This window comes from Lemur catta, chromosome 8, assembly GCF_020740605.2.
Source record: "Lemur catta isolate mLemCat1 chromosome 8, mLemCat1.pri, whole genome shotgun sequence".
Classification (NCBI taxonomy): Eukaryota; Metazoa; Chordata; class Mammalia; order Primates; family Lemuridae; genus Lemur; species Lemur catta.
In genome coordinates, this window is record NC_059135.1 from 48407940 (window position 1) to 48429279 (window position 21340).

Genomic DNA, 21340 nt, shown 5'->3' on the forward strand with positions numbered 1-21340 from the left:
AATGTTCTGGCCTTGGGTCTGCAATGAATAGAACATTTTGTGGTTCACACTAGAGGTCATGGGAGAGTCCCCAGGAAATAGTGGAAGCCAGAATTGTAGTTCTTCAAGCTGCTTGTCTACAAAACCTCTACAGCACTGTTTTATATAGTGCCATTTCAGTGGGAAAAGAACAGTATTAAGAGGAATTTTTTATATGTGTTTAACAAGGCCAAGAGGACTCTGTAAAAAATACTTCCTAAGGCAACTCCTCTTAGATATAGTAATAGCCAATCTTCAGATTTATCTTATCACCTTTGTGTCAAATCTGAGAAATCTCACTGGGAGGTTAAATGTTTACCCGCTTTTCTCTGGAATCAACTCATTCCATTATTTCTTATTCTCCCCTGCATCACTGCCATGGAACTACTAAATTCTCCTTGTTTCAGTTCTTACTGCATTCTTTGTCATATGAGTGAGTTATCTTAGAATTTAGAAGTTTTACTATTTTTCTTCTCCTTATGTATTCTTTTTTTTTTTGGTATTTTTTATTTAAATAGATTTAGGGGGTACAAGTGATTTTTTTTTTTGTTACATAGTTGAATGGCATAGTGAAATCTAGGCTTTTAATATCCCCATCACCTGAATAGTGTACATTGTATCCAATAGGTAATTTTTCATCCTGCACCTCCCCTCACAATCTCCCCTTCTGAGTCTCCCATATCCATTAAGCTACTCTGTATGAACGTGCATACCCATTGCTTAGCTCCCACTTATAAGTGAGAACATGCGGTATTTGGTTTTTTGTTTCTGGGTTACTTCACTTAGAATAATGGCCACCAATTCTATCCAAGTTGCTGCAAAAGACATTATTTCATTCTTTTTGGTGGCTGAGTGTTACTCCGTGGTATATATACACCACTTTTTCTTTATCAAGTCATTCGTCAGTGGGCACTTAGGTTGGTTCCTTATCTTTGAAATTGTGAAGTGAGTTAAACATCCAAATGCAGGTGACTTTTTTATAAAAAGACTTCTTTTCCTTTGGGTAGATCCCCAGTAGTAGGATTGGTGGAGTGAATGGTAGGTCTGCTTTTAGTTCTTTGCAAAATCTCCATAGAGGTTGTTACTAATTTACATTTCCACAACAGGTATAGCATTCCCTTTTCACCACATCTCCACCAGCATCTATTGTTTTTTGGCTTTTTAATAATGGCCATTCTGACATTGCTTGGGTACTGTAAACCTTTGACTACTTTCCAGAATTCTGAAAAAGTTGATTAAGACAGTTTTTGCTTGCTTTTCTGACATTTCTATAGAGAGGTGGGCCCTGGTAGCTATCTACTCAGCCATTTTAATTGATATCTGTCAGATATTTTTATATTTCATTGGCTTTTCGATGAATCAATTATTTTAAAAAAATCAATTCTGATTTTTTTTTCTAATTTGCCAATTTCTGATTTTGTATTGAATCAATTTATCCTCCTTAATGTTTGCTTTATTTAATTAGCATTTTTCTATAATTTAGACTTGAATGTTTAATTAATTTATTTTGCCTTTCTTTAAAAAAATTATCTAATGCTATATATTTTATTTGAGCTGTATATTATAGGTTTTTAAATGTAGTGACTTCATTATTATTATTTTTTAAAGCCTATAATTGTAGTTTGTATTCTCTACTTGATTTAAGAATTATTCTTCAAAGTGTTTTTTTAAATTTTCTTAACGATTTGTTTTATAATCTGAGCTTTTTGTTATTTATTTCTAATTTTATTATATTGTAGTCTGACTGATTATGTCTATTTGAAATATTTCAATGTCACAAACATAAAGGTTCATGAGTCCCTTACCTATACTATGAATTGTACTATTTATCAATATAAAATGTCATTTTTTAGCCTTAATGATTTTTGTTTTGATTTCTATTATAATTTGTCTGATATTAATATTGCTAGTCCTGCTTTCTTTTGTTAACTTACCTACTTTTTTGTGTTAATTGATATTTAATTATACATTTTGTTTTGTGTGCATGTGTGTGTCCTGATAAATCTGCTCCTATTTCTTTTGTTTGCTTTGTTGTATTTTGTTTTATCACATTTTCAGTTATTTTTTCTGTTGATATTTTAGAATTTATGCATACTATTCTTAGCCTACTACATTTTAAAAAATTATGCCTTTATTTTGGTGCCAACTTTAAGAACTAAATGGAATCTATTGACTCCTCTTCCTATCCCTGAATGAGGCAATTATGGAAGCACACGTTCCGCTTCACTTTCCATATTTTGTCCAAACTCTGTAATGTTGGTTACAGATATTCTAATGTTTACATTATGAATATTCTCTTTTAAGAATGTATTCTTAATATGTACATTAAGTTTCACAGACATATTAACAATTAATGACAATTATTAGAATAAATAGTAAGTTTTTGTGTTTACATATTCTCTTCTAGTACTCCTTAGACCACATGCAGTTTCAAACATCCAAGTGTTTAAAATGTGATCCTGTGTTCTTACATTGAGTAACACTCTGCTTTATGCCTTTTTTTCTCTTGGACTTAGGCTTTGGAAGATCGAGTATGGGAACTCTTGCAGGAAGCAGACAAGACAGCTGAAGAGAACCAGGATCAGAGTCAGGTGTACGAAGCCATGGCCAAGACTCTGGGTGAAGCATGGGCTGCCCTGGTCTCCATGCTTGAAAGAAGAAGGGAGCTCCTTAGGTTGACCTCTGAATTTTTTGAAAATGCCTTAGAGGTTTGTATTTTTTAAAACTCCCTTCTCTACGTCTGAGCAAATGAATAGCACTCCTGAAATGTTTTATTTCCACAAATGGGCAATGCAGTCAGTTCAACAAAATGGCAGAATAATCAAGACATATACAATACATTTAATTTTTGATTATCAAAAAATAAAATTGTTAATATTTTAAGTGTAGGTCTTCAAACAAAAACAAAGTACAGCTAACTAAAATTAAGTAAAACATTAAGTAAAAATAGGAACTCTAACTCGGAAGTCATGATTTATTTCCCTCTTTAGAAGATAGTCATACAGTTACCTTAATTACAAGATTACTAGGAAATACTGGTCTAGAGTGTTCTTGTTGGCTAAAAGGTGGAGGATAAAATTTCTTCTGCTTATTTTTTTAAAAAAGCAATTACATAATTTTCCATGGGATGTTTGACTTGTACTTAAAGTATTTTATAGAATACTTTTCTAAGGTATATAGTTGATTTCTCATAGCTTGAACTCATTAAAATTTAACGGAAGGAAAAAGTCCTAGACCTAAGACAGTAATTTCTCCCTGTGATTTTTCTTGAATTATGTGATTTTTTTGAGGTTCCCAATTTCAAAATGTGAGATCCAAAGAACATTATCAAAGGAGGTGTTATATCTGGTATAAGACAGTTATTGGAGATTTCACTTTTACCTTCTGTGTCAAGTGGGAGCACATTCATTTTGATGTCAGAGCACTGCTTCATTATGATAAAGCACTAGCTTTGAAAAATATGACATTTTTAAACTGAAAATTTGGGACTTAAATCCAAAATAATGGAGGAAAGAAGATTAGTAATAGAACATCAAAATTAAGGTAGACAATCTCATGCATCATGAACTCGTTTAAAAGCAAAAGGGAAGAGCAAAAACTTTATTGTAACTTCCAAGGTTTGTTTTCCACAATTTGAGCACTAAAGTCCAACTCACAGTTCATTTTAGAGACCATCGTGGGGAAAAGTTCCATATGCAATCTTTTTTCCCAAAAAGAAATAAAACAGCTGAAATATACCTACAGAGGCCAAATTATAGATACACCTGATTCATTCCATCTTAGTAAGTGCGGGGTAGGTGTCAACTGCCCTTGAAACTTGGCTCTTTTGAGCACAGGAAATTATCTTTTTTCTAACATTAGCCCCAGTGTTTGTTTCTCGCTGTGTTTTAGTGTTAATGCTAGCTTATTTTTTCCACGATGAGCAAATTACTTTCGGATATTGCATGAAGTAAAAGGAAATACTAGTCAAACCATAAAACCATAATTCAGACCAGCACTCTTATTCTTATACTTCAGCAAGCTTTTATTGGATCTAGTGAAAAGACTAATTGTTTCTCGTAATATCCTGCTTCCAATTTTGTGGAGCATTTCATACTAAGCTGCAGACAAGCTCCTACATAATCTTCGTGCCCCTTTTGCATGCCAAAGCAATTTTCATTAGTGATAAAAAAGAAGAAGGTAAAATTAACTCTAGGGTCTTTGAAAAGTGCTCCCCTGTTGCCACTTCTACCCTACATAAGCTGCAGAAAGAAGAAAAGTATAAATTTTAGGTGGGAAAAGAAAATATCAGTAAGATAAAAGTTAACAGAACTTTAGGAAAGCTTTTTCTGAATAAAGCATTGTTTGCTTATAGATCTATTTATTTTTAATTTTCAATAAGCTAAAATGTAGATATAAGTTATACAGTGACTTGAAAAATTTTTGTAATGTTCTATAGGGAAAAACCAAATAACCTACATTATTTGGAGTGGTGTTTTTTTTTTTTGTTTTTTTTCTCTCTCTCTCTTTGAAGTTCTCTTTAAGGAGTATCTTTAAAATCAGTTATTAGAAATTGAATGAATTACAGATATAAATAACGTGTGGATATGATCCCCTTAATGAATGAACTGTGTACATGCAGGAGTTCCTTCGAAGTACAAAATGACTTCTTATTGCGTAGTTGATTATTATTATAGAATGATGTCAGGCTCACAGATTTAACTGTCCGGTAAGTTATTCCCTTCTCAAACACTGCTGCAAGTTAGGAGCACTGCCCCTAAGTGACAACAGCAGATGTCCATCAGACTGTTCTAAGAGGATGGCAGAGGCCTCTGCATTTCTACAGTGTGACCGCCTGCTCGTCAGTCTCTCTCTCACCATTCCCCTCCATTTACAATTGGATTTTATAAGGCTGTTGTAATAATCAAAATACAGTAGATTGTGTTAATCCAATAGTTTCAGAAAACATTAAAAATCACCAAATTCAAAGCTCATAGTTTGGAGAAGACTTGAAAAAGAGGACAAGCACTGTGGTAGGCTGCTATGTCCTTCACATCAATACTTTCCCTTAATTAGTTTATTCTAAACCTAATCCAAAGGTGAACATATTGACTAACGTACTCCTATAGGAGCACTACTCAGCCATAAAAGAAAATGAATTAATGCCTTTTGCAACAATCTGGATGGAATTAGAGACCATTATCCTAAGTGAAGTATCTAAAGAATTAAAAAATAAACACTACATGTACTCACTATTAAATTGGAACTAACTGATGAGCCCACATGTGCACAGAAGGAAGTAAAACTTAATAGAAATCAAGCAGGGGTGAGAGGAGAAGACGAGATGGGCATAAAACCTACCTAACAGATACAATGAACACTATTTGGGTGATGGGCACACTTATAGCCCTGACTCAAGCATTACAAAAGTGATCTGTGTAACCAAAAACATTTGTACTGCTATAATATTTTGAAATAAAAAATGCTCTTGTAAACTATAATAATTACCATTGACTCTGTGCTAGAACAAACCAGCTATTTGTCTACCACTATAGACATACTGTGATAACATAACCAAATACATTTTAGCCTCTTCTAAAATTTGTTTCTAAGATTATTTCCGTGAGAATTTTAACATCACTCTAAGCATCTCTCTCTCTCTCCTATTTTCTCCATGGAGAAAAACAAAAAGAGAGACCAGTCATATTCCTCACCACTTAGGGTGTGAAATTACCGTGCATTTTCCTTGAAATAGAGGAGAAATTTTTCATTTGTCATTCTTGCTCTATCTGACCTCATTTTTATTTATATAAAAATGCATAAAATTATTGATAAAATGCAAATAAAGTTACAAATTATAATCTCAAAACTAAAAGTTTACCTCACCTCACTCATCCTTAATCTCATTTCTTATTAAGGTCACCATTTGGTTTGTATCTTTTGAGACCACTTTATGTACAAATATATTAATATATATTTTTTGCTTTGTATAAAAACTGAGATTAGACTATTTATTATTCTGAAACTTGCATATTTCACCTCTAAGTTCAATCATAGAGAAAAAAATAACTATTTCAACCTTCTAAGTGAGTTCTTACGTTAAAATTATTCGTAATTATATAGGTTACTTGTTAGCCATCCTTTTGTTGATTTCCCTTAGCAAACTTTTTGCTTATTCTTTAACTGCCTTAGAATGTTGAAGGTGACTGTATTCACTACATAGAACACAATAGTTTTGTTTGAAAAATTTAACAGACATTTGCACAGTAAACAAGTTGGTTTATTTCAGCAAACTTATTTCTAAATATGAAAGGAATCCAAGGGAAGGAAAAGAAAGTTCTTACCGTGACACTTTGTCCCAGCAAAGAATCGGGTCACTCAGGCAGGGGTTGTCACAAAGGATGGAAAAATAATAGAAAATAGAAACAAAACAATACACAGAGGCAAAAATACAGTTTATAAAGAATAGATTTATGAATATAGAAAAAGCAAGGGTGCTTGGGTGTCCCCAAAATATTCCCGTGAATTTTGAGGCCAAAACTGAAGTTTTACATCAGTATTTATAGGTACAGTGATCGGTTACCAGGGGTAACAGATTTACATAATAACAGGTAGTTTAGTTTAGGTTCAAAGTCTCCCAAAAGGCTTCTATAGGTCCCTTGATTAATTCTATCTATGTGAACAAACGGTTACAAAATCTTTTTAGGACAAACTTCTAAGTTTCAAGGTAAAACTATTACTTTAGCAGAAAAGTTAAACAGAGACATAGTGGCTCCATATTTTATCTAGTTATTGTGTATTGCGACAGATCTTCAGAAGTCCAGCGAGCAAGAGCTGTCCCTTAGGCTGATTGCTCTTAGCCACAGGTGTCTGTCTCTCGGGTGGCATGTCTTTTTGATCAGCTGCCTTCCCATGGCTCCATGCAAACCTGCTTTGTCGTTCAAAGCAGGCAAGAACCACAGGCTTGAGACTTCAGCATTACCTTGGAAAGCAGCTGCTACTGACCATTGAGACGTCCTCCTGAGGCGAGGCAGCTTTTGATATGTGAACTAACAGGTTCACATATTCCTTCAGGGCAAAGCCTTGCAAAACTCCTGAAATCATTTCTGTCTCTAATATAGTAATATTAATCTAGCTGCCAACAACTTTGTAAATTGGCTACATGCAAACACACACTCTCACAGAAACACCCTAAGCCAACACACACACAAACACACCGTCACACAAACACACACACAAATGTACACACTTGCACAAACACACACATAGTTAGGCCATTAATTTATGAAAAAGTCTACAAATAACAAAAAGTGGAACATTAATTTTTTTCAAATATCTTTCCCTTGTATTTCTGTTGTAGTTTGCTATTAAAATAGACCAAGCTGAAGATTTTCTCCAGAATACTCATGAATTTGAGAGTGCTGAGTCCTTAAAATCACTTCTTCAGCTTCATGAACATCATACTAAAGGCAAGAAATATGTTATTTCTCATGGAAACTTTTATAGGTTTTTAAAGATGTTAATATGAGAATGCTTATGTATCAATGTGTATTTTTAATTTATTCATGCATACCTCAACTTGTTCCAAGAAAGTTTAAATAAAGCTTTCTTTTTGCTCGTCTTCTAAAAAAAAGAACTATTTGTAAATGGTTCTAAGGGGACAGCAGAGGAAGCATCCCCCAGGAGACTCAGTTATTTAATCTGCTAGTTTTAGTTGTTGAGGACAGCAGCCATTTCCACCTTGTTCATCCTTTTATCCTCAGCATCTAGCAAGGTGCCCGGCACATCATGGAACCTCAAGAAATATTTCTTGGTTGAATAAATGGTTGAATTCAGTGAATGTTCCTTCTAAGAGTCAAGGAATGAAGGTCATCCTTTAAATAAGAAAGAAATAGTGAGATTTTCCAAGATAGAAATCTAATAAAACACTACATAAAAAAGGTTTTCAACTCCCTCTGAACAACTATAAAGATAGTTTAATTATTAACCAACAATTCGTATGCCAGACCTTTCCACTAGAATTTGGGATAGGCCAGAACTGGAGCAGGAAAGGCATTTGTAGGTTTTTTGTAGGCATTTGTAGCAGTGACCTGTCATCTTTTGCTTTAGGAGTAGGTTTGATAAATAGATAGAAACGATCACCTCTTTTCTTCCTAATGTGTTTTCTAATTTTACTGCCAAATAGAACTGGGTCTGAGTGGAATGACTTTCTGAATTCATCACAGTGCAAATTTGACTTCTAGCTCTACAAGCCTGTCATGCTGGACAGGGCAGAAGATGTTTTTAAAGTCACAAGTAGATTTTTTTGTTTATATCACCCTTATAGGACCGTAGATCATAGATGATTATGACTAATTACTTATCACAACTTTTCCAAAACTCAACGATTAAAGGACTCGATCTTTCCTGTGTAAATTTTTATGAGATCCTACCAAATATATACATGTAACTTTAACTGATTCTTGGTCTGTAGGACCTGTCACTAAACAGGATTAGAAACAGCATCAAAAGATTCTGCATTAAAGCAGTGCCTGCACGTTTTTATGCAGCAGCAGTGATCTAGCTGGGTCCAAAGGGGATGAGCAGAATCACATGAAAGTCCTCCCAGTAGACTGGAAGGCAAATGGAGTCCAGGTAACAGGTGGGTTCTGTTGTCTCAATTCAATCTTCTTCCACCCACCATGATCATCACACAGCAGTTTTACCTCCAGAAACCTGACAGTGACTGATGCTTTTGTTAAAGAGGTTCATTATTGAGGCAATCCAATGAAAGCATTTTGCAGGGGGATTGGGAGATTGTGGAAGTAGGGACTTTTCCATAAATGTTTGGGGATGGAGCTGGCAGGGGAAGTAACCTTAATGCTGTTTGTGGTTGTTTCTGCTGATATTGACTCCTTCAAAGTCACTAGTATCTGTGATGCAGTGAACCAGTTTACATGGGGTGCATGCTACTTTGTTTGGGGGCCTTAAGCTACACATCCCTGGCATCCAGCTGATAGTAAAACCAATGTCTTGCTTTTCAGAGGTATAGCCTTCATGAGTCCATTGGCCTCCTCTCAGTTGGAAGAGACGGATGAAATGCTAGCTGAAGACAGGAAACATAGTTATTTTAGTGATGACAAAATATTCTTCTTTCCTGATGGCATGTTTATCATGACATTTTTGTGCACCTCTATGTGATACTTCAAGCACAGGGATTGCAGAGAACTCTCTGGTCAGGAGACCTGGCTCCCAATTCAAATGCCCAATGGTGTTTCATAAAATGTTTTCACGAAACAAACAAAATGGGAGTTGATGAAATTTATTAATCTGCTAATCCAGTGCAATATGATTAAGATTAGCTAATTTGAAATGTATACTCAAGGATGAAACTCTGATTTTTAGTTAAGGATTTCATATCTATTATCTTTATATTTAAGGAAATAAAATATAAGTGCAGCTAGCAGTTCTAATAAGCTTCTGAGATAATAATCAGTTGAGTAGTACAAAAGGTGTGTGTTAGCATGACAAAAGCTGGAAAAACTATAACCAAACTCACCCCTAATAGCCACTTTATTTCAATTAGCTTCACCTAAGCTTTTTCCTTATCCAGCAATGCTAAGGCAACGTTGCACATAAGAAGCTTAAATTCTGTAACGCTGCAGAAGTGAGGACCAGGATGAATGGGCTGAGGTTTCTGCCCTCTGGAATGTTTCATAATAAGTGGCTTCCCTCCTTGCCACATGAAAATCTCTGAAATAGTTGAAGACTAACATAGCCTCTTGTTTTTTCTCCTTTGACTTAAACATACCTAAAGTCCTTTCTAGCAAACGTGATTTTCAGGCTGCTTACCAGCCTACTTGCCCTCAATCCAGCAAGACACAATTAAACATTTTCTGAACCTGTACCTGTTGAGAGCACCAGGGCCACATGTCAGGGAAGCACATGGCCCTTGTCCTTAGGAGCCTGCAATTTAGTAGGACACGTACACCTTTGTTGGTGATTTCCTTCTGTCCTTCTTGTGGGTACCTCTGTTATACCACCCCACCCACTATCTAGTAATAATTAATTTTCTTATTTATTTCCATCCCCACATTGTGAGACTCTGGATCTCTGAAGCTTAGAATAGTGTCTTACTCGAAGTATGTTTATTGAGTGTTCTTTGTGTGTAAGTCCAATGTAAGACGTGCTAGAATGATGCAAAAGTGAGCAATAAAGGTGCTACAGGGACATTAGGAGAAGAAAATGTACTCTAATCCCCGAACAATCACAATTTCACCCTCTAGTTTTCCAATGCCCTTCTTCAAATGAACTTAAGACCTAAGAAGCTACATCAGGGAAAGAATGTTCATAATATTGTAAGTTCTTCAGTGCAAGGGGAAAAGAAACACACCCTCTCTGTATATACATAAAAGGAGAATCAGTCGTACTTATTACTACTTTAAGGCTGTATAAATCACTGCTCTTCTGTCTGATGGGCAAGGCCCCCTCTAAGCTGCTGTTACCTCGTTTCTCCAGTTGTTTCTTTCACGTCTCCATAAGAACTTGTTCTAGATAGACAGGTCTTCTTCTGCACTCTCCTCCTCACCCCCATCTTGTTCCACACCACGTTCATTGAGGTTTTGTTTGGCCACTATAGGCATTTGCCTTTAAACTTCAGATTTAGTCCAATCTCCTCAGGATATAGAATGCTTAAACACCGCTGAAAACTGATTGAAACAGTGTCAAAATCCCATGATTTTTCCGTTCCCTACACTGAATCTCACGTTATCACTGAACTTTAGCATCCTCTCATTTGGCAGTTAGTGCTATTGCAAATGATAGGCCATGATGTGTGACCAGTTGTTTCTTTCAAGTTTCGTAGACAGTTTATGTTTACACATTTAAATTCCTTGCAGGACAGCTTATTATTTATTAATATAAAATCCACATATATAACAAGTTGAGTCCAAATATTACTATATAAAAGCTTGTTTATCTCATCATTCCTTTTTTGTGTAATTTTCTTCTAGAACTCTTAGAACGATCGCTAGCCCTTTTAAACAAAAGTCAACAACTCATGGACTTCATAGAAAATTTCAAGTGTGGTGGACCTAATGTCAATCCCGAGTTGATTCAGGGAGCTCACAGCAGCTGTCTGAAAATCGACAGCCTTCTTGAACTTCTGCAGGACAGAAGAAGGCAACTAGACAAGTACCTGAAGCAACAGTGGCAAGAACTGGGTCAGGTTCTGCAGATATGTCAGTGGGACCAACAGGAAAACCAGGTAACCCAAAGGGGCATTGGGTGGCATCCTGGCCTCAGCTCATTGGTTACTATGTAGATTAGTGATACCATGGCACAGTTTCTCAGCCTTCATGGTCAAATCCTTTGGTCTTGGCTCCAAAAGCCTTTCATCCAAACTACTATGTTGTTTTCCCAAGTAAGTAATATTAAAAAAGATTTTTTTTCTTTCATTATAATATTGATTTTATAAATGGCAGAACACCCATGGGTGGTTTTGAAAATGACTTTGCTCTATTGTTGGTGTCTCATTTCCTTCCAGGTCACTACTTTTAGACACGTTTCTTTAAAATTCTGAAATGTTAATTGCAGTTTTCTTGGAAGTTGGATAGACATTATGGTGCTGAATTTTACTAGATTGTTACTAGCATCAGTAAAAAAACAGTCTGTCAGCCCAAAATGGAGATAATGTTCTTAGAAGAGTGATCTGGTGCCAATGAAGAACTATGAACTTGGCCTATGGCTGAACTCTGAGTGGTCAGAGGGCTTTGGGGTTAATGGGTTTGCAGGCTCATTAGAGCTCATTACTCAGACAATAGGCACAGCTCTGATCAGTTGTTAGTATGCTGGCCATGCATTCCTTCCATTCTGGTCCTTTGTGGGTAAGAGCAGACAGAACTCTCTTTACAAAACCCCAATTTAAATAGATGGGATATTTATTGCAACATTTCTGATTGCCATAATCCCATGCTTGAATCTATACAGATTAAACAGAAGAAATTTTTAGGGAGAGGTGATGCGGAGAGAAGTCTCCTGGTGTTGTACCTCTATGGGTTTGGATACATGTATAATGACATGTATCCATAATTATGGAATCATACAGATTGTTTTCATTGCCCTAAAAATCCTCTGTGCTCTGCCTATTCATTGCTTCCTCCCCCAACCCCTGGAAACCACTGGAATTTTCACTGTCTCCATAGTTTTCCCTTTTGCACAATGTCATATAGTCAGAATCATGCAGTAGGTAGCCTTTTCAGATGGGCATTTCTCACTTAGTAATATGCATTTAAGTTTCCTCCATGTTGTTTCATGGCTTGATGGCTCATTTCTGTTTAGTGCTAAATAATATTCCATTGTCTGGACGTACCACAGGTTATTCATGCATTCACCTACTGAAAGACATCTTGATTGCTTCCAAATTTTGACAATTATGAATAAAGCAGTTATAAACATCCATGTGCAGCTTTTTGTGTAGACATAAGTTTTCAATTCATTTAGGCAAATACTAGCGAGCATGATTGCTGGATTGCATGGTAAGAATATGTTTAGTTTTATAAAGAAACTGCTAAACTGTCTTTGGAAGTGGCTGTACCATTTTGTATTCACACCAGCAAAGAATGAGATTTCCTGTTGCTCCACATCTTTGTCAGCATTTGGTGTTGTCAGTGTTCTGGATTTTGGCCACTTTAATAGGTGTATAGCAGTATCTCATTGCTGCATTGATGGGCCTCATCTTTAAATTGGAAATAATACCTGACTCACAGAGTTATTCCAAGGATTAAATGAAATATGTGTAAAATATGTAGGAACAATGCCTAGCATTTTAAAAGGTGCTTAATAAATGTTAGTTTCTTTACTTTCCCTCTCTTTGGTTAATTCTTACAATTTATGAATTCTTTCTCATCCAGCCCAGATTCTTTCCCCTGGGTTTAACATTACTGTTTTATACATGCTGAGGTCTTTTAATGCTATTTAGTTATAAGAGGCTGTCATAGGCATAGTAAGGCTTTAAGATGCACATGTGTGGGTAAGAGAATTAGGCTTTCATTTAGACTCCATTCCTAACAGTCCTTGACCCAAACTTAATTTAGTTATAATAAGAAGAATAAATATTATTTTAAATATAGTCAGTCAATAAGTAAGATAGTCATTTCCTTAAATATAAAATTTAGGTTCTTAATCTTAAAACACCCATGTTATGTTTTCTCTTGCTTGCAGCTGTGACAGTGGCTGGAATAATTGATACAGGTAACTGTTGTCTCTTCATGCTTGTAAGGAAACAGATTTTGGGGCCAGGCTGTTAGCCAGGTTCAAATCCTGGCTCTACCACTTACCAGCTGAGTAACCGAGAAATTATTTAACCTTCCTGAGATTCGGTTTTCTGTAAAAATGTGGATATTAATAATATCTACCTCAAAGTGTTGATGATTAAGTGAGTTGTTATGTGTCAAATGCTTGGAACAGTCTCTGGAACAGAGTAACTTGCTATCTTTGTATTAGCAATTGTTACCATCACCTCTGCAAAGGACAGTGAAGGCTCAACATATCACACTCTCCCACTCCTAGCCCCTCCACCATCTTCCTCACGTAAAGACTGGTCTTGGATTGAAGGCCAATTTCATTATTGATATTGAGTTCATAGGGTGGGATCAAATAAAAGTCACTTTTATAATCTTAACAGCCATCCTTGTTCAATGGGAACTGAGTTAATAATTTAAAACAAAAAGTAGTATTTTTTCCTGCTTGTGACTTTATAATGCTCATTTGTTAGAAATATAGAGACCACTGTCCATGCGGATGATTGGTATTAGCATTCTGGCATACTGCCACCTTCTAGACTTACACAAGCATGAGACACAGGCACACCCACATTTACTAAAGAAAAAACTAAATAAACAAACAAAAACTAATGAAATTAACCTATATTTCCTGTATTATAACCTGGTCTTTATTAAATGGAACAAATCATAGACATATTCTTGTGTCACAAGGAGAATAAGTAATTAATGGGTATAATATAGTATTCTGCTATGTGAATATAACACAATTTAAACAGTATCTTCATGAGGAATTAGAATCTCTTCAATTTCTTAATATTGTAAACAATAATTAGTACTTACTGTGTTGATAGTTATGTGAACAAGGAAATATTTTAAAATCCAGGTAGGCATAAACATAAATTATCTTACCTGAGTTCTTAAGTTTTTCTGAATGTTCTATTCAAAAGTTTCATTGATGCTACGATAGTGAAGAAGGGACATCACACTGAGTGTGACTCAGTAATTTGGGTTTTATGATGATCATGTAACTGGATGATCTACCTGACAATCCTAGAACATTGTGGAATGACGTTCTATTGGAGGGCAAAGATTTTTTGTCAGTTCTGTACTTACTTTAAGGAAACATAGGAGCTGCCAAACTTTACTTAATAAAATATCAGCTTTGTCAATCATGTTAAGCACTTAAGAAAAAAGGAAATTAAGTGGAGAATTATAACAAAGATTACTGATGAATAATAATGTGGATGTCTGAATATGTGATGTGTCTTCTCTCATAAGGATCACTTAAAAGATACATTTAGTGCTTCTCTATTTCTAAGTGCTTATGGCCTGATGCTTTTGATCTATAATATTTCAGCTAATTCTCCTTTGGAAAGGAAATCAAGTGACCAGCATGATGGTGACTTAAGATTCCCATCAAATGCAGAAAAAGAATAAATAAAAGCCACATACTTTTCTTTCTCAATTGGGATGCGATAGTCTCATAAACATAATCATAGCATGTTCTTTCTTTATCATTGTTTTTCAGATGTAAAAATGTACACTCGGTTTACATTTAAAGATGAGCAGCTGACCTTTCTTTTCAGCTCTAGCAGCATCTTATTTTGCAGATAATCTGCTTCATTAATGAAAATCAGAAGCAGCTTGGAGTATTTCGTGCATAATTAATTATCTTGGCAAGAAGATTTATGAATGTAATTTTTCTCAATTGCTCCAATCAGGCACAAGTGAGACAAACAAATATATTAAAACTAAGTTATTCATGGTTTCTTTATACAAGACAGTGTCAAGGATGTCTAGGAGAATTCAGACATGAGGGCGGACAATCTCTTTTTACTACCCAGATCACATATAAGATACACATCTTTGGGGTGGAGGGGAAGATAATAGAATTCACATTTGGAAGGTTTTGTGGTTTTATAATTTGGGTACGATGTATATCATAATCACTCAGTATATTCCTTGGCAATAGGCAACTAAAATGATATCAGAGATGACATATATAAGCACAGCCTCTGGGCACCAGTCTCGTGCCTGGTAGTCATCTATAAAATGGTGTATTTTTTTGTATATAACACCACCTTCTAACTAGGATTTACAGCTTGGATGTTTGATCTGCTTAAATTAATATGAGAAAACATACAAAGTGGTAAAGGTTTAGAAAAAAAAATCTTTCTTTGAATGTAGCTTTCAAACATTGGTATAAGACCAAAATAAGAGGTGAATTATCGTGGTGATACTGGTATTCAATAGTTTGGTCCAGTAACAAATGCAAATGACATCTACTGAGTTGTAGATTAAAATTTATCACAGAATTTCATTTTAGCACACAGGCTCTAGGCTATCTCTACAATTCTCTTTAAGGGATTCCAGCAGCAAATGTAAAATGTTTTAAAGTGTTTATAGAAGAAGCATGTGATTTTGAAAGTAATAGAAACCTCTCCTAATTGGAATGCGTGCTGATCACTGTTGCTTTCAATGGCATTGTAGGCCAATGGTAATAACAGGGACTCTGGTGCAGATGGCATAAGTATCAATTTATTAGCTGTGTGACTTTGGGTCAGTTACTTAGCCTTGGTGCCTCAGTTTCCCGTTTTGTAAAATGAGGATAATAATAATATCTGCCTATACATTTGTTATCAAAATAAATAAGATTATATATTTTAAAATGCTTAGAGCACAGCTTGGCTCCAATAATGTTCAAATAAATGTCCACCACATATTTTGGTGGTTACTTTCTAAGCTTTACTGAATAATCACTGGCATACAAAATCTTACATATTGGTCGGATCCCACACCAATCCTTTAAACCACTAAATAATCTTAGCTTTCTAAAATGTTGTGAGGGGGCATAAATGTCATTTCATGGCTTGGTATCCAGCTTCCTTTATTCAAAAGGTCAGCTTTATCTGCAAGATCAAGTTAAAAATCAATTTTCCCCTCTTCTATCCTTTAACTATTTCTTTAGCTCATTTATACTTGTTATAGTTGATCACATTTTCATTGAATTTGGTTTGACACTTCTGTATACTGTTCAAATGAACTGATGGTTTAACAGTGTTTTGATTACTTAAGCCCCCAGTTGGTAAGAGAGATGTGGGACACATTCTGTGAGCAAATTCATTCTCAGAAGCGATATGTGTGTGTGTGTGTGTGTGTGTGTGTGTGTGTGCGTGTGTGTGCGTGTGTGTGCACACTCACGCATGCTCCCTGAGAAGGGTCTGCATTGCTCCCAGCACTCACATTCATTGTGTGACAAATTAGCTGTTGCTGCCTGAGGCATCTACTAAGTCCTGGGGCTACCTGTATATATCCTTCCACCTCTCTGAGCTCTTTTTCTTCTTCCCTGCCCCTGGTGTTGGAGATTGTCAGATTTCCTTTTCTCCTCAGCACTGCTACCATCCCAAGCTGGCCAGGAGTGGGACTCATTCTCTATTATTCCCTCATTCTCATGGTCCCCAAAGACTAGCCAAAAGGCCCAATTAATTTTAATGCGTTTTATAAGGAGATTCATAAGCAAGCAAAATAAATGGCATACTTTAAAAGAATTAAAACATCCTTTAAAATTTAGCAGTCATTTATCCTGTCAATATGATAGTTTCTGATTTATTTTGTCCAACAATCAGGGTTGCACATTGCCAAGACACTGGGTGGAACTCTGTTTCTTTTCTTGAAAAAATGACTTCCTCCCACTGCTGGGGGAATTGCCCCCAATGAGTCAGAGGTAATGCTGAAAATAAAATTTAGGTCCAGAGACTTCCACTGTACTGATTTTATCCATTAGACTATACAGCTTTCTGCCATTAAGTAGTTGGAAGTAAAGAGTCTACCTAAACACAAATGAGAGTTGACAGCAATGTTGGAAATGGAAGTCCTTATACTATTTTTCTTGAAATGTAGATATGAAAAGAGAAAGTGTGTGTTAACATAAGTCACAAAAATTAACCACATGAAATTATAATACTAGACAAGGAGAAAGATTATATGTGAAGCTGTTTATAAAGTAACAAATTTTGTCTCATGACAATGTACGTTAGCTTTCCTACTGCCCCCTGACAGAGAATCCTGGGATTCGAAAATTTGTGGAGGAGACACTAAGACCTTCCAGTTGACTCCAGTAATTCACAAAGGGCTCCCAAATAATACAAAAGAAAACTGTGAACATTGTCTTCCTAGAGTCTCTGAGACTAAGTCCAAATAATAACAGGCCAATAACTAGATCAGTTCCAGAATACATCCAAAAATAGAAACTCAATCCATGTGTTTAGTAGTAATTATTCTTTCTTCCTCTACTCAAGTCCTCAGGTATTAATACAAACATCAGCAACATGGCTTTAGAGTCTTTTCTGATATACATTATCACCTAATGGATCCAATGGATATTTGAAGTCTGATTATTTCTTAGTTAAGTACGGAGCACATTTGACTATATTGCCTGATACAAAATAAAGACAACTGGTTTCCCTACTGTATAAAAGAAAACAAAACAAAAACAAAAATCTTGTGGAAGCATGCCTTCAATATCAAAGTAGACAATAGAACTGTCACCTGTGGCCATCAACTATAATTGAAAACATCTCTGTATATGTGTGTTTTGGTAATTGGAAGAGAGTCTGTCAAAAAGTCTTGGGTTAAAGAAGATAAATAACTGATGTCTTTTTTCCTCCTTTATCAGTTTTTTGTCTCTAATAGAAACTAGTTGTTCAGCAAGAGCTATTGTGCACCTGGAAAAGAAAATGAAAGTAATTTGTTGCGATTTTCATCTACCCTTAAGCATTTCTGTTAAGGTGGTTTGAATTGCTTATTGCTAGCTTGCCTTCTACAGCATATCTTTAAATAAAGGTGAAAAAACAAGATCCAATCTCAGATTGTAGAACAAATTGTAGAAAAAGAAACTGCAGTGGCTTATGGCATTCTGATGCATGGCTTTTGGCTGGGGCAGCAGTTCACCTTCTTGCTACCTGACTTATTTGTCCTTGACCATCACAGAACATTTTCTACTGCTTGTGTTCCCCGTCTCTCAGTCTTGTCTTTGTCACATATTGTTTGGGAACAGGAATTCTCAGTGTGTGCCTATTGTCACCTCTGTCCACAGCTGGCCGCCTCCTCTCAGGCCCCTCCCACACATCCGTTGTCCTCTCTAACGCAATATTTCCATTGTCTCACCCACTGTGTGATTGTACACAGCACCTATTTCCATGTTAGGATTAGGTTCTATAACCACAGCCCTGCATTTTGGTCTTCATTTTGAAAATGTTCATAATCATAGCCTAATAAGAGCCACTTCTCCAGAATCCTTTGTTTCTGCAGATGGATATGATGAGAAATAAAAATATTGGATAGAAAAGCATAAATTCTGATGGCATTTCTGGCCCCACCTGTGGGGCTTTCCACGCATTGGTTGTGTGAAATTAAGGCAGGATGTCCAACAAGCAAAAACTAGTTTTTCCTTGTCCAAGACTAAATACTTTCAATAGTTCTCTCTTCCAACCTTCCCATTTTCTGGTACATTCCTGTATCACCTCTTCTCCCTGCATCTTCAGTTCCCTATGTCTGCCAAAAAATGCTTAAGTCTCATCTAATCAAAGAGGAAAAAAAAAGGTGGGGAGAAGCCCCTTTGTTACCTCTGCTTTCCCTGAAGCCATCATCATTTACTCAGCCAATAAATTAAGCCAATACACTTCTTCAAAGTGTCATTAGTTCCATTTCCTCACCCCCCTACTCAGTGACCCATAAATACTTACTAACTGGTATCTCATTCCACGGGTCTCCTGACTCCACTATTTTAAACTCCCCTTAGTTAAAACTCAGCCCTGAAATCCACATTTAACAAATAAAAATACTCTGAATACCCTTGAATTGCAGAACTACACAGTAATAATATAATGCAACTCACATATGCGATTTTGAATTTTCTAGTAGCCACATTAAAAAAGTAAAAAAGAAATATTTAAAAAGTAAAAAGCCACTTAAAAGTGAAAAGCAATAATATTTTTTATTTAACCCAACACATCGAAAATATTATTTTAATAGGTAATCAATACTAACATTCTTAACGAGATATTTTCATTATTTTTATACCAAGTCAGTGAAATCTGCACTGTATTTTACACATAGAGCATGCCTCAGTTTGGACTAGTCGCATTCCAAGTACTAGATAGCCGTGTGTAGTTAGTGGCTACCACATAGAACAGAGTGGGCCTGCACCATTTGTGGTGCAAGTTTTCCTATCATTCCTTTTTAACTTTCAAGGCAGCTCTTAGTGTTCACTGAACATCCCGGATTACTCCTTCTTTGCTGAGCTTCCTTTCTCTCTAACTTGTCACTCTATGAAAGGTGCTACTTCCCGCCCTCCCCCTCCGCCAGCAAAAAGATCTGCCTCACTCCTTCTGTGCCTTAGTTCCACCTCCTCTGGGCACCGAGTACCTAGCATGTCATGCCAAATCCATGGTATGACCATGAACACGTTGCTTCGGTCAGGCTGGAAGGTAGAAACTGGGAAGAGAGAGCAGAAGTCTTCTAATTTTCCGCTTTAATCTGCCTCATTGCCCAGAACCAATTTCCAGTGCATACTTTGAATGCTTTTTGTTCTTCCTTCCTTTCCTCATCCCCTCAACCTGTGGCTCATGTCTTCATACTTTTGCAGGGACCACATTCTACAGAAATGTCTTGATGCATCATTTACTGTACTTACCACTCAGGCTTTTGGGCAGCAGCTGATATAATTTAAAAGCTTATAAAAAGTACACTTGGAATATCTGTGCAGCTGTCTGCGGTGGCTACTCGAAGGACACAATGACTGATTTACTGGGTGGCAGAACATTATGGCTGACATGCGCTTGGTTATTTAGGGTGTCTTATTTTAGCATCAGAAGGACTCAGAGGCTATTTTGTGTACCCCACAGCACACATGGCAAATGTGATCTAAGAGGCTGCTCATGTGTGTGAATACCTCGTAATGAGATACAACACACTCATGATGATCTACTTACTTCTGAGTTTTGTGCCAACTTGTTTTTATATTTCTTTTCAGAGTACATCTGGTAGTAAGAATGTGTAGCTGTAGAAAGATAGCATGCTTTAACAGGCAGGTATGCGAACAGGGTATATTGAACATTACCATAGTTCCCTAACTACCTTCTCTTAAAGGGAATAGTACTGCCTTACAGGAATAGTATCCTTTAGGAGTTGAGCTAGTACTTGCCAAATCTAGGGATGAGGTGAGTAGATACTGTTTAAAAATCAAAACAACTCACTCTTTCCTGACTTTCATCACTGTTGGCATGTGTTAGATGACAAGTCTGTGACTCACAAAGTTTAATAGGATTATCTGAGGGTTCAAGCTTCTCACCTGTTTTTAAAGATTAGTGAACACCTGTTTGTACCCATTTTTCATCCACTCAGATTCTATATTAACTGTCCCCATTAAAGCATTCTTGAAATTTCTAGGTCCCTCCCACTTTAGCTAAGAATAAGTAAAACTCACTCCCACTACTTAATAAAATAAATATCTCTGAAGGTTAGTTATATTCATGATATACTTTACTTTGAGGAAACCCTCACATCATTCCTCTAGTTGAGTTTTTATAAGGCTGACTGCATTTTTGTGAAAAATTATTTTGTTTTATAAAATAAAATAATAAATTGTATAGCTCTTGATAAAATACCCTCTGTGTTCTAATGTACACATTGTACATATCCTCTGGTTCTAACTGGGATATCAGAAAAAAAGACTGTCTTCAAGTAATTGTAAATACATCAGCATAACACTTTAAACATGGGGACTGGCTAGATAGTGTATATATTATGCATAGATTACCAAATATTCTGAAGAAAATGAGGTGTACTTCACATGAAAACTGCTATAGGGTCACCAATATTCTTTTCTTTGCATGCACAATGGGCTAAAATGCTGGTTATCAAAGATTTCCAATCAGCAGAGAGCTGGGGAAATTGTTTCGGCCCCTATATTACTGCCTATTCTCCATGCTAGAAAATGCTAAAAGTTGGTGCAGACCTTTTGATCTCATAGTCAGCTTTGTGATAGTGGATCTATGATTGTCCTAGGGTGTCTGATTCTA

At 36.0% G+C, this 21340-nt stretch overlaps 1 protein-coding gene across 20 annotated transcripts in view; it reads left to right on the top strand.

Annotated features, from left to right (window-relative positions):
- CCDC141 (coiled-coil domain containing 141) overlaps positions 1-21340 on the top strand; it is a 178271-nt gene that overhangs the window by 47129 nt on the left and 109802 nt on the right. For 19 of the 20 annotated variants that reach the window (XR_006736829.1, XR_006736828.1, XR_006736830.1 and 16 more), the window contains exons 3-5: positions 2535-2726; positions 7358-7466; positions 10989-11242. Coding sequence is in view for 17 of the 20 variants with exons in the window: in XM_045559108.1 (XP_045415064.1) it covers positions 2535-2726; positions 7358-7466; positions 10989-11242 (555 nt within the window). In the remaining 3 variants the exon portion in view is untranslated. Of the gene's footprint in view, positions 1-2534; positions 2727-7357; positions 7467-10988; positions 11243-21340 lie in introns of those variants that run through there. The other variant, XM_045559121.1, reaches the window with a different exon arrangement.